The sequence below is a fragment of the Ictalurus furcatus genome, chromosome 14 (assembly GCF_023375685.1).
Source record: "Ictalurus furcatus strain D&B chromosome 14, Billie_1.0, whole genome shotgun sequence".
NCBI classification, from domain to species: Eukaryota; Metazoa; Chordata; class Actinopteri; order Siluriformes; family Ictaluridae; genus Ictalurus; species Ictalurus furcatus.
In genome coordinates, this window is record NC_071268.1 from 30,088,494 (window position 1) to 30,103,493 (window position 15,000).

Consider the following 15,000-nt stretch of genomic DNA (forward strand, 5'->3'; position numbering starts at 1 on the left):
ACCCTATCACCCTACTCTACTCTACAACCCTACATACTACCCTATTCTACTCTACTACTGTACTCTACCCTACCCTACCACCCTACTCTACTCTACCTTAACCTACTCTACTACCGTACTCTACCCTACCACCCTACTCTACAACCCTACCTACTACCCTACTCTACTACCATACTCTACCCTACTACCATACTCTACCCTACCCTACAACCCTACTCTACTACCCTACTCTACTACCGTACTCTACCCTACTCTACTACCATACTCTACCCTACTACCCTACCCTACTACCCTACTCTCCTACTCTACCCTACCACCCTACTCTACTCTACCTTAACCTACTCTACTCTACTACCCTACTCTACTACCATACTCTACCCTATCACCCTACTCTACAACCCTACATACTACCCTATTCTACTCTACTACTGTACTCTACCCTACCCTACCACCCTACTCTCCTCTACAACCCTACCTACTACCCTACCCTACCACGCTTTTCTACCCTACTCCTCTACCCTACCACCCTACTCTCCTCTACAACCCTACCTACTACCCTACTACCGTACTCTACCACGCTTTTCTACCCTACTCCTCTACCCTACCCTACTCTACTACTCTATCCTACTCTACTACCCTACTCTACCCCAATCTCCTACTTTACCCTACTCTACTCTACCCTACTACCCTACCCTACCCTACTCTACTACCCTACTCTACTATCCTACTCTACCCCAATCTCCTACTTTACCCTACTCTACCCTACTACCCTACTCTACTACTCTATCCTACTCTACTACTCTATCCTACTCTACTACCCTACTCTACCCCAATCTCCTACTTTACCCTACTCTACCCTACTACCCTACTCTACTACTCTATCCTACTCTACTACCCTACTCTACCCCAATCTCCTACTTTACCCTACTCTACTCTACCCTACTACCCTACCCTACCCTACTCTACTACCCTACTCTACTACCCTACTCTACCCCAATCTCCTACTTTACCCTACTCTACCCTACTCTACCCTACCACCCTACTCTCCTCTACAACCCTACCTACTACCCTACCCTACTACCGTACTCTACCACGCTTTTCTACCCTACTCCTCTACCCTACCACCCTACTCTCCTCTACAACCCTACCTACTACCCTACCCTACTACCGTACTCTACCACGCTTTTCTACCCTACTCCTCTACCCTACCCTACTCTACTACTCTATCCTACTCTACTACCCTACTCTACCCCAATCTCGTACTTTACCCTACTCTACCCTACTACCCTACCCTACTCTACTACCCTACTCTACTATCCTACTCTACCCCAATCTCCTACTTTACCCTACTCTACCCTACTACCCTACTCTACTACTCTATCCTACTCTACTACCCTACTCTACCCCAATCTCCTACTTTACCCTACTCTACTCTACCCTACTACCCTACCCTACTCTACTACCCTACTCTACTATCCTACTCTACCCCAATCTCCTACTTTACCCTACTCTACCCTACTCTACCCTACCACCCTACTCTCCTACTCTACAACCCTACCACCGTACTCTACCACCCTTTTCTACCCTACTCCTCTACCCTACCCTACTCTACTATCCTACTCTACCCCAATCTCCTACTTTACCCTACTCTACTCTACCCTACCACCCTACTCTACTCTACAACCCTACATACTACCCTATTCTACTCTACTACCATACTCTACCCTACCCTACCACCCTACTCTCCTACTCTACAACCCTACCTACTACCCTACCCTACTACCGTACTCTACCACCCTTTTCTACCCTACTCCTCTACCCTACTCTACTATCCTACTCTACCCCAATCTCCTACTTTACCCTACTCTACCCTACCCTACCACCCTACTCTCCTACTCTACAACCCTACCCTACTACCGTACTCTACCACCCTTTTCTACCCTACCCTACTCTACTACCCTACTCTACCCCAATCTCCTACTTTACCCTACTCTACCCTACTACCCTACCCTACCCTACTACCCTACTCTACTACCATACTCTACCCTACCACCCTACTCTACAACCCTACATACTACCCTATTCTACTCTACTACCGTACTCTACCCTACCCTACCCTACTACCCTACTCTACTACCGTACTCTACCACCCTTTTCTACCCTACTCCTCTACCCTACCCTACTCTACTATCCTACTCTACCCCAATCTCCTACTTTACCCTACTCTACCCTACTACACTACTCTATCCTACTCTAACCTACCCTAGTCTACTCTACTACCTTACTCTACTCTACTATACCCTACTGTACTCTACCCTACTACCCTACTGTACTCTACCCTACCCTACTACCCTACTCTACTACCGTACTCTACCACCCTTTTCTACCCTACTCCTCTACCCTACCCTACTCTACTATCCTACTCTACCCCAATCTCCTACTTTACCCTACTCTACCCTACTACCCTACTCTACTACTCTATCCTACCCTAGTCTACTCTACTACCTTACTCTACTCTACCATACCCTACTGTACTCTACCCTACCCTACTACCCTACTGTACTCTACCCTACCCTACTACCTTACTCTACTACGCTACCCTACTGTACTCTACCCTACTCTCCTACCCTACTCTCCTACCCTACTCTCCTACCCTACTCTCCTACCCTACTCTCCTACCCTACTCTACTCTTCGCTCCTCAAAAACTCAATTAAAAATCTTGCATTTCTTCATTTGTAAGTCACGTTGGATGAAAGCATCTGCTAAATGAATAATTATAAATGTATTAAGCTCTGCCCTTGTTGACCAAGGAGAGGTTTGTTCCTTTCTAAACAAGGGCAGGACATGCCATGCACTATCTTTGTGTATATTCTTACCCAGAATTCCAACCACCATGTATCCGACGAGGACAAGCATGAAAAGGATGCAGCAGATGATATCAGTGCAGCTCCTGGACAAAGATCATGCAAATTAGCTGTGCTTTTCTCTACTCCAGCACATACATTCATAAACAGTTATACACACACACACACACACACACACACACACACAAACCTGTTATGAATGGGTCCATTAAATGTCGGGTCAAATTGTGTTGGCTCTCCTGAAAGACAAAAGTGGAGTTTTATTACAAACATGATAACGACACTCATATACTCCAGGGGTGTGTATGCTGTGGAATTAAGTGTGGCAACTTTTCTAATCTAAATTACACCCATAGACAACCATTTTATTTACAGCACAGAAAGCAAGGGTCAGTATGGTGACGAGAATGACGCCATGAGCTATTTCTGGCTCTAATACTTTCTAATGCCAAGCAAGACCATTTTTTGGTATTTTCCTTCTCACCCTTCACCCACACCCCCCTGCATTTGGTTGGATATACTGTACCTCCGGGCTAGAGTGCTAAGCAGCTGGTTTGCTAACTAGCTAGCATAATAGTGAGCCAATCTTTGAAGTGGTTAATCAGTGTGTAGAGCAGCAGGTGTGTTATTTAGACAGGATTGTATGTAATGGATGTAGTTCCCATGAATTTAGGAGGCAAATAGTAACTTCGCTCCATCAGCTAGTTTGCCATCATGAAAGGATTGTCAGATCTCAGTGCCTTCTGAATCTTACAGCAATGCCAGTTAGAAGTCGACCGGTAGTGGATGTTACTGATAACTAAGTCGGTCAGTACCTGCCGATAACCGATTAATCATCTGATAGTTTTTAAAAGTGATACTCAATGAAAACATAACACTCAAAGTAAAAAAAAACCCAAAAACTTTACTACAGAAATAAACAGTCCTGACTGTACCATGAAAATGTCCTGAACTTTTTTAATGAAATAAATATATAAATATTTATATATTAACTATTAATTTATATTTAAGAAAATAAATGATATATATCCAAGCTGAGTCCAAAAGTAGCACTCCAAATAACAAATAAAAATAGAGACGTCCAAATTGAATCAAAAAACACTTCAAATAACACAACAAAATTAGCTAGCGATAGCTTTTATTTCACCTCTAGAGGGCGCTCTCGTACTGTATAAGGACAGCAGACACTTCTCAGCCACTCGGGAAAAACTAATCGGTGTGGATTTTTGCTGATAACCGATAGTTCAGGCAATCAGCAATCAGACTGATCAGCAAAACTGATCAACTTGTCGACCTCTAATGTCGAGCTGATGAAGTAATGGATCTTGCCCTTACAATGGTCTCCTCGACCAAAGACAGAAGTGATTAAGGGGAAGCAGATTTAAAACCAATGTCCAGTGATGCTGAAATACACTTATAATTGGATTATGTGGTTGAATCTGCAAAAAATATTGCTAGCGTTTACAGTTTGCTCTATATTGGAAGGGGCAGAACTATTACGAAGCCGTGGTTAAAAATGTTTAACATGGCAGACGTATTACGCAAGAACACTACTACACTGTATAAACAAATCAGGAGTTAACTGGAAATGGTGCCTGATTTGTGACACAGTCACTACAAAAGCAAATGTAGCATGTGTGTGTCGGCTTAGCAATTTATATGCTTACATCCCCATATCGGTTAAACCTGTTTAGCAAAAAAAAAAAAAAAAACCACCACAAAACAGAGGGATATGACAAGTCCTGATCCAGTGTGTGTACACACCCAAGGCCCTTTGAGTCTCTTCAGTGGAACTCGGTTCATAAAAACAGTATACCAGACGTATAATCTGACGTTTTTACTTCTACTTCATCCAGTTCCAATTTGATGTCACAAATTTCAGTTATATACAGAGCTGCCAGTTTATTAAGAACTAGATAGTTTAACTAGATAGCATTATAAATGCTCTTTGTTCCATGTTCTTTAAATTGTCTAGGAAACCACTCAATGTTCCAAGAGTCCTCTCTTCTTAGGTCTAGGTTACAACCCGGAAAACAATTGTTCCAGATATGGGTTAAGGACATAAACACGAGTCCCCTGTTCATGTTCAGTTCCTCCATCAGGCTCTCAAGGCAATAACCATGTTATCTTTGGTCAACATTTCCATCTTGGCAAGCAAACTTAACACGGATGCAGAAAATGAGAACATAATGTGGTTAATCTTTCTCAAATAGTTATTAAGCTACCTTCACGGGTGTAATATCAACATCTAGCATGTGTGTGTGCTTTTATTCCTGTTTATATGCAGAACCTCAGAAAGCTATGACAGAGTGTGGTAACTACAGTGTAAGCTAGCGAAGTTACCTCAGGTGGAGAACTGAGTGACAGATTTAAGACCTCACTCACATTTCTAAAGGAACTTCACCAGCATGTTCGTGTTTATCTTTAACTGAAATAATGAAAAAGGTCATTTATAAAAAAGTGATTTAAATTTATTCACAGGGTTTATTTTCAACATGTAGCCTTAAAAGGAATGCTAGCTGCTGTTACTATGGTTACCGTGAGAAAGACGTGTGCATAATGAACGTCGGCACTGAGGTAAGCAGAGAGGAACACGACGATATGTGAAGTCAGCAGAGGCATCCGGACTGACCAGCACAGATTTGCTTCAGACTACTCCTTTTAAACAGGGTGCAAAACTTCAGGCTTGTATCTGCCTCGGTTTCTGATATATAGAGGCTTTAAAAGGGGGGTGTGGCCTAATTTTACTGTTAAAACAATTGTACCAGTTACAAAGTTCCATAGTCATTATGTTTGAACTATTCGGGCCAGATGCATGACATTTTCAAGGATCGTCGTCTACTATAAGATGTCTTCAACAGCTAAAGTAGAAGGTCCACAGCTGCGTATTTGTCAATTTATGGTCCTCCATCTCTCCACACTACGTCACATCTTTCAAATGTTCATATCTATTATTCATTTTATAGTTCTTTTTTGTGCAGCTAGGTGTAGATCTGAACAAACTCAAACCTCAAACTTATTTATGACGTGTTAAAAATATATCCTTCACTTATTTTATTGCCCATGTATGAAAAAATTAAGTATACCAAATGAAAGAACATGTTTTCATTTTATATATATATATATATATATATTAAATTGGATTAAATCACATGTGTGGTTTTAAAATGTGTGTGTGTGTGTGTGTGTGTGTGTGTGTGTACATATTATATTATATATGTATATATATATATATATATATATATATATATATATATAATCTATACACACACACACACACACACACACACACACACATTTTAAAACCACACATGTGATTTAATCCAATTTAACATAACACAAAACAGAGGCTTATGCTGGATCATGATGGAACGTGTCTGAAAACAGCAGCTGCTTTGATGACTTTTGGTTTTATAGGTCAGTTTTCTGATAAGGAAGTGCTTTAATATCCAATAAGGTTATTGTAAGGAAACTGTGTGAGATGGAAGCATGTCATCACGTTGCCAGATTACTGATTTACTATATAGACTAATGGTTTGATGGGATAAGGTATTGTTTGGGAAAACAATGTATTGAATGTATTCTGTGACCTTATTTGTGCTTATACTGCTGCGCTGTCGAGTTCTGGATTATGATTGGTCAGAAGGTGCTGATTAATGTTCTACATCAGCAGCTCGGACACTAGCGCAGCTGCAAATCACAGATTTATATTAATGTGGTGTTGTTTTGTTTTAAATAACAACACTGTATTGTTTCTATAATAACAGCTCCTTCACAGGGACTTGTATGGTGAAGTTTTCTGTGAGTAGACGTTTATTTCAGGATAAATTCAGGATGTATTTACTGATCGAGACTTCTAAGCACTTCTGTAAGTCGCTCTGGACAAGGGCGTCTGCCAAACGTTAAAATATATGGAAGGAGTCTTCAAGAGATAGAAAAAAAAAAGAGAGAATCTGTTGTAGCTGCTATAATGCAACATCTATAACTGTGGATGTTATTAATCAAGATTAAATTTGGAAATAAACAGCTAAAAATCAGAAATAAATTCAGTAATAAATGGTAATCGTTGGCAAATTGCTGTGGTATATGACTAGTAAAGTAAGTAAGTAAAATTTATTTGTATAGCACATTTCACACAGCAACGTTGACCAAAGTGCTGAACAGAGTACAGAAAGTAAAATAAATTTTATTTACTCAGAGTCTTCGTGCATTTCTTTTCTCTAACGCATGTAACCCCTCAGGAATGGGGCTTCTGATTTTAAGGCTTCTCCTGTTGACAACATGGGCGTGTCCATACCGAGCCGTGGGTGTAGGGATCTCTGAGGGAGCGGACGCTTCGTTACCTGGCAGCTCTGATGCTTTAGTTGGCACGCCACACACACACACGTCAAGCTAATAAGGTCATCTAGGAGCTGATCCACCTATCCTCCCCCTCCCCCCAATCTAAAACCCATATAAAACACCATACACACATAATCCAACAGCGTGAACATTTCCACGTTCACCAGGTCATGATTTTCACAACATTTTGGACCAAACACATCCTGTGAACAGTTCTGATGATGACTCTCTCATGCACACGGGTGAACTGCCCCACCTCAGAGTATAAAAGTTGTCTGTTCGTTTAATTGAACTAGATGCTGGTTTGTTTTTTTTGTTGCACACCCACAAACAGACAAACAACATACCCTGTGCTACACCCTATGTAAATACCTCTGATCTCTGCCCCATGTTTATATCCATGATGAACTGCACAGACAGGAATCACACTGTTTCGTATAAATAAACCTATTAGCAAGCTAGCTTTTTTCTGTTCAGCCAACACTTCAATTACAGCTCTTTGTTTGTAATGCTAGGTAGCATTCCTGAACATTTGTTCCTTTTCATCTTGTTTGGCACTGACATAGCTTTTAGATCTTTCTCTTTTTATTATTCCTTACCCTTCTGTTTATGGCCTAGTCAGGTTAAGTTTGTTTCCTGGTTGCCCTTTGCTTGCTGTTTTTGGGTCATGTGTCACCCTGTAAACATTTTCATTGTCCAGGTTTCCTTTACACAACCTCAAGCTGATTGTTTGTGAAATTAAAGCCTCCCTGTCACTGCGTTTAAAGTTGATTGTTTGTTTAAAAACAACAACAACAAAAAAACACACCCAAGGACAGAAGACAGCAGAGAGAAAGAGCACACACGTGGATGTGTGTGTGTGTGTGAGAGAGAGAAAGAGAGAGACAGAAAACAGACGGAGGAGGAAGTGAACTTCAGCATTTGAATCTGATTTGAATTCAGCAGTGAAGGGAAAAAAGCCTGATGCAAAATTCTTCAGCATTCTGTACCTCTGATTTCTCCACACCTCACACAATTCACTCAAAGCCACACAAGTCACACTGACTACAGTTGTTCCTTCTGTGCAAGTCTTCTTCCTGCTCCAGAACCTGCGCCACAGACCAGACTGGATTCCTATCTCCTCGTCCCTCATTTCCTGATTTGTGAAATTTGATGACCAACTCTACAGAGTACCTCATGACTTGATCCTGACTACATGATTAGTCACTTTTCAGGGTGTGTTGTGATCATGGCTGTGGTCTAAGGCACTGGATTATTACACTGTGTTTGGATAAATGTTGAGGCTTTAGACTGCATTTATTTATTTATTTATTTATTTGGTTGGTTAGTTAGATAGTTTTAACACCATGTCAGCAGCCAGGTTATTCACAGGGCAAACAAAAGGTTCATCAATAAATATTTACAGTATTCAATCAGACACTTAAAGATAAAAATCTGTTCAGATGGTATATTTTTTAAAATATCTATTACACAAGTGTCTGAATAAAAGCCTTGTCTGATAGTTCAAAGGGTTTACAGTTCAGTAAAATGTGCTTGATGGTCATAAGGGTTTGGTAAAATATACATATAAGAGGATCTTCACGCGTTGGTCTTGAACGGTCCAGTTGGCTTCTGGTAAACACTATGTGGTCATGTCAAGATTTAAAATATTGAGAGTAATTTCTTTGGATCCTGGGGTTTATTCCGTATAATTTATTGCTGTCACACTCATTCCATTCTGATTGGTGATATACGAGTTTATTAATGGCCTGAGGTCAGAGGGTGATAGACTTTCAGAGATCTCCCACTTTAATGCTGGGAGAGCTTAATCTTTTTCAGCCATGTCTGCTCTTTCCATTTCCCACCAGACCGATATGTCCCGGCACCCAACAGAGGATAATGTTTTAGTCAAAATGTTAATGATTATGTGAAGATCGGTCTCCACGGATTCAAGCGCTTGAAGGCAAGACGTTCGACCCTGCTTAATGTTTTCCAGTGCCAGTAGCAGCTCTCGGGCCTCGGCTGTGAAGATCGAGTTCTGTTCTGGAATACGTATGCCATATTGTTGATCTCCATTCACTACAGCTGCTCCATTCACTGTTATCCGTCGTTCACTTACATTCCTGTTTTTCCCCATGATAGCATATGCACAGGTCGTCAACATATAAACTTCGAAAAATGTGGGGGTCAAGAACTTTGATTATACTGCTGATTTTGATGCTGAATAAAGGCACTGAAAGAATGCTTCCTTGTGGAACTCCTAGCTCTTGTACATGTAGGTTTGATAGTGTAGTTCCTATTTGAATGATATGATATGATCCTTACCTGGTTTGGGGACGGGAATAAGTATTGCTTCTCGCCTCGAAGGTGGTATATTCCCAAACATTATTAAAAATCTCCAGGAGGAGCAGTGTTGTATGTGTTAAGTGCTTCAGAAATTCGTAATGGATTCTGTCTGGTCCAACTGCGGTATTATGGGAACGTTTGATAGACCGTGTAAGCTCCACCGTAGTGAAGGGCTGATGACATGGCTGTGTTATTTGAGTGTAAATTCAGAAGTTTCTGTTCCCGTTCTATATGAATCTTATTGAATTCTGCTCAGCAGTTGAAGGATTTTGCTGGTATATTGGTTATTTCTCGAACCACAGTTACGAGAGTGCTTTGATGCCTGATGTGTCGAATTTGAGATTCTTCATCTTTGTTTTTCATCTTTCGAATCAGGGTGTATTTGCTGTTAGGTTAGATACACATTTTCTCCAACACTGTCCTTTTGCACCATTAATAATTCTTCATGCTTGTGCTCGGCCTACCTTAAATCTTACTAGATTTTCTTCTGTTGGGTCTCCATTGAAGATTGGCTTGACATGCCATCTTGGAATATTATGTTGGATATTTGATCTTGTAACTGTAACGATTACGAGAAATCAAGCAAGAGATCAGGTTTGCATATTGTTAAATCAGTTTTTGTTTGCACTTACCTGCACCATGGACAATGTTCCACGTCCTGGGTGCAGGTAAGCGTCTGAGCCGTCATTGAGGATACACAGTTCATTGTTACTGACGAAGTCTTTGAGTATTTTTCCCTTTTTATTTGTACGATTTCCTCCCCATAATGGGCTGTAACTGTTGTAGTCACCTGCATGTATGTAGGGGGTTGGAAGTTGATCAGCAAGATTGTTTAGATCTTGAAGTGTACCTGATGTATCTGGAGGCAAGTAAATGGAGCACAATGTGATGGCCCTATGGAGGGTTCAACGTACAGCTATTGTTTGTAGATTAGTATCTATTGTGACTTGACTGAATTACATTGTCGGTGAAATAAGATTCTTACTCCTCCTGAGGGACGTTGCATCTTTGGTCCATTTGCATTAAAACGTACAAACCTTTTTAGGGATATTTGACTATTTGGTGATGTGTGTTTCTTCGAGACAAAATGCAAGAGGATTAAATAACATGACTAGTCGTTGCTTTGACACCTCGACAGTTCCAGTGAATAATACTGTTATCTGTCAAGTTGGAAGCACCAGAACTTGGACTCTACTCCTAGGAGAGGTACTCCAACTGTGGGTTTCTAAGATCTCCGCCATATCTATATCTTTTATATGGTCAGCTTTCCATGGCCTGTTCTCCTTACTAGCCTTTTGTTGCTGTGCTTTTGTACTTTGTTGTGGCTTCTTTCCTTTTGATATTAGAGAATGTTCAAAGTTGTCTGACAACAAAAATGTTGTCAGATTCGGTTCTTCACAGGCTGTCCACCGCAGGTGGAAGGTCATTTTGTGTTGCTCTGTGGAACTCACTACAACTTACTCTGCGTAACATCACTTCTCTGACTAGTTTCAAGACCCAGCTAAAGACATATCTGTTTGAATTGTATTATCGATGATTTTTTAAAATTACATTTGTATTGTATGCATCTTATATATCTGATATATAGTATGTAAAGTGACCTTGAGCTTGGGAAAGGTTCTATATAAATAAAACTGCTTCTTCTTCTTCTTCTTCTTCTGTCCCCTCACAATTGTAAAAGATAGGATTGCTCTTGCATCCAGCAGAGCTATGACCAAGCCTCTGACAATGGAAGCATCTTAGGGGGTTAGGGATGTATATGTCAATAGGGACCCTCAAGTACCCTAAACAGATCTATTCAGGTAATTGAGGTTTGTTGAATGTGATAATATATGTTCCAGTCTTTATCATTTGGTCTCCTTTTTTTTTTTTTTTACTGTAATCCTCTTTACACTTGTAACGTCTTGTTGTGTGAGTTCTGAGGCTATTTCAGTCTCTTCCATGTCTTGTAGTTCTCTAGTTCGTATTATGCCTTTGATAGAGTTTAGGTATGGGTGTAACGATACCTTCATAGGAACACCAGCCATTAGGTGCATTAGGTTCATAAACTTTGAGTATTCAGCGAGAATCTGGCCTGACCTCGACTTTTTCACATCTCTGACAGTTCCTTCAATCCCTACAATTCCTTTTTGAATTGCAAACGAGGATAGTCAAATCCCAAACCCAATCTAGTGCTCCTGCAAATCCCAGACCCTCAGAGCATTCCAAACACAGAACGAAGAGAGCCACTGCATTTTTAATCGGATGAGATGTGTTTGATTTAAACATTTTCTTTTTAAATTTTAATTAAATCTAGGAGTGTAACAAGTAATGTTACTTAATAGATTCAATATTAAAGAGAATCATTATGAGAAGTTTCACAAACACAGCCATCAGTAAATATTACTGTACTGCATCTCCAAGAACCTGTTTTACAGGTGGAGAACAGATCACGTTACACTGAACAACCAATGAGAGAACAGAGAGAGAGTGAGAGAGAGAGAGAGTGAGAGAGAGAGAGAGAAGTGACAGAGACTGAGTAGTCAGAGAGAGATACTGACAGATGCTAAGAGAAAACAAATAAAAGTAAAAAAAGAACAAAAAGCTAAGTAAAAAAAAAATACATATACAGTCACCTCCAAATCTATTGGAACAGCAAGGTCAGGTGGTTTTGTGATCAAGAGATGGATATGAGATGAGAGTTTAGGATTTCAGCTTTTATTTCATGATATTTACATCTAGATGTGTTAAACAACATCAAACACACAACCTTTTGTATCGGACCACCCAATTTTTAAGTGAGCAAAAGTATTGGAACAGATATGTCTTAAAGTATATTTAGTAAATAACACTTAATATTTGCTTGCAGTAACTGCATCAATCCTGCGCCTCACTGACACCAAACTGTTGGTTTCTTCGCCTGTGAAGCTTCTCCAGGTTTTTCCTGCAGCTTCTTTCAGTAGCTGTTTGTTTCGGGGGGGTTTCTCTCTTCAGTCTCCTCTTCAGGAGGTGAGATGCTGATCAGTTGGGTGAAGGTCTGGTGATGGACTTGTCCGGTCTAAAACCTTCCACTTTCCCCCTGATGAAGTCCTGTGTTGAGGTGGAAGTGTGTTTTGGATCGTTGTCTTGCTGCATGATGAAGTTCCTCCTGATTCATTCGGATGCAGATTTACAGAGAAATGCAGACAGAATGTTCCTGTAAACTTCTGAATTCATTCTGCTTCTACCTTCATGAGTTCATCATCATTAAAGATTAGTGAGAACGTTCCAGAAGCAGTCAAGCACGCCCAAGCCATGACTCTAATTGATTTTTCCTCTTTTCTCAGCTTCAAAATTGCTTGCTTTTCTCCCATAGACAGCTCTCTGATCGTCATGTTAGTTTATCCTTTATAACATCAGTTTTCACAGACAAAACTGAAGGCTAAAACCATGAGTAGACATTCAGAGCTATTTATTGTTTAAACATTCAATGTAACAGGACACACCTGGGGAACAAGAAACACCTGTCAGTCACATTATATTTGCTCACCTACAAGTTGGGTGGTCCGATATAAAATGTGTTGTTTTATGCCGTTTAACACGTCTATATATAAATACCAGGAAATTAAATCTGAAATTCTAAACTCTCTTCTCATATTCACCATTTAATCTCAAAACCAAATGTCTTCAGTCTACAGCAAAAAACATTGAATTGGTCTTGACGTTCCAGTAGTGTGTGTGTGTACATAAACAGTATATAAACAAATACAAGAAGAAAAAAAAGAACCATGTCTATTTCAGATTATTTTTCATTGATATTATTCATTAATGTAACACTTTGGTGTGAGAGAAATAAACATTATTATTAAAGTAAAAAAAGAAAAAATTAAAATGATGAAAGAATGAAAGAAAGAACTCCTCCAGTAGTGGTAAACTAGCGAGTTATATGAGTAATACGATGTCCACTGTCTCACCCAGACTGCAGAACACGACCTTTAACCTTGCTGATCAGACGCCTCACCGAAGCCCTTTAATACCCAAAGGCTTAGTGTTTGGAGCATTTCTGGATGTTTTTGGATCTCTTGCCTCTGGTTTTGGGAATCACGGCCTGGAGACACTTTTCAAGATGTTTCATGATCGGTTCTAACACCCACACTGCCTCTCAGCTTTGTGTGTAATTATTTTTTAAGTCATTAAATTAGAAACACTATTAATAATGGATTTAAAATAATCTATATTTGTATCTGACTCTTTAAGTTTTCATGAACCCAAAGTGGAGTCTAACTACAATTATGTCTGATTGTCTGATTAATAATATAAATCTCTAGTGGCCTAGTTAAGGTTTAATTACTCCTCTGAAACACTCCCTTGTGTTGTTTAATAAACTTCTCTCTCTCTCATACCTGACGTCACTCTGATCAAATCTAATCTTATAAAACACAGACGCAGCATTTGCATACAGGAAGTGGCATTTATTTATTGTTCGCTAATCTAACATACGTTTTCGCCTTTTTAATATCCAAGCTCAGCGTGACGAGCTCGTTCGTCATATCTGGGCTTTCTGCTGCTCTTTATCCCACGCAGCTTTTCAGTGCTGGATTCTGATTGGTCAGAAGGAAGGGTATTGATTCATTCTCTAGGACAGCAGCTCTGACAGTAGCACATCACAGGTTTTTATTAACGCTCTCGTTCTAACACGTTATCGTTTCTATAGTAACGGCTCGTTCACAGGGACGTCTACGCCGGATGCTAAAAACACGACAAGCTGCATTTTTTTGTCTTATCAACTTCAAGACAGAAAAAGAGAGACTGATGAGGGAGTGTTTATAGCTGCTATAACACAGGGACAGAACACAGTTCTTTCTCAGACGTTCCACAACAATAAATGTAACTATAAACAGATAAAACGTGTGATGGTTCAATCATACCACCCCACCGTGTTTTATTCCCTACACAACACACACTAGCACACGCTTAACCTCATCAAATATGGGTTAATGATTTAGTGAGGTCACAAGATTTTGACACAGTACCTACTTTTATTTAAGTACCATTTCTCAGTACTTTCTCCACACCTGTTTGTACATGGCAGAATGTTGATGTTTGTCACTAGGTTGGAACACAAGAAGTTACATTAGCGGCCAGTGCTAAGTGTGATTGCAGCTCGAGGGAAAGGCTGAAGTCTGTGTCTTTACATTGTCTGCGTAAGACTTAATCGCTATGTCCTAACTATCTGAATATCTGGGATCTTATTTTTTTCTGTCCATATTTCCCAGTTTCCTAGCAGCAGTGTTTTCCCAACTTTAATTGCTGGAGCACTCAACCTTACCCATTTGGTCAATTTGAATGCGTCATTAACCCCATAATTCCTCCGCACTGCTCTGAACTACGAGACGCTGCAAAGTAGGCAAAATACGAGAACGGGTATATCAGATATAGAAAACACACACACGCAGACACATGCAAACACACACACACGGAGACACAAAGCTGTGCTGTCCTGTTCTCAAC

General features: G+C 40.2%; 1 protein-coding gene across 1 annotated transcript in view; it reads right to left on the reverse strand.

Moving 5' to 3' along the window:
- The window catches only part of slc44a4 (solute carrier family 44 member 4), a 32,578-nt gene that overhangs the window by 15,563 nt on the left and 2,015 nt on the right, over nt 1-15,000 (reverse strand). The window contains exons 2-3 of the mRNA XM_053641494.1: nt 3,056-3,104; nt 2,878-2,951 (exon numbers count right to left, since the gene is read on the reverse strand). Coding sequence (XP_053497469.1) covers nt 2,878-2,951; nt 3,056-3,104 — 123 coding nt within the window. The remainder of the gene's footprint in view (nt 1-2,877; nt 2,952-3,055; nt 3,105-15,000) is intronic.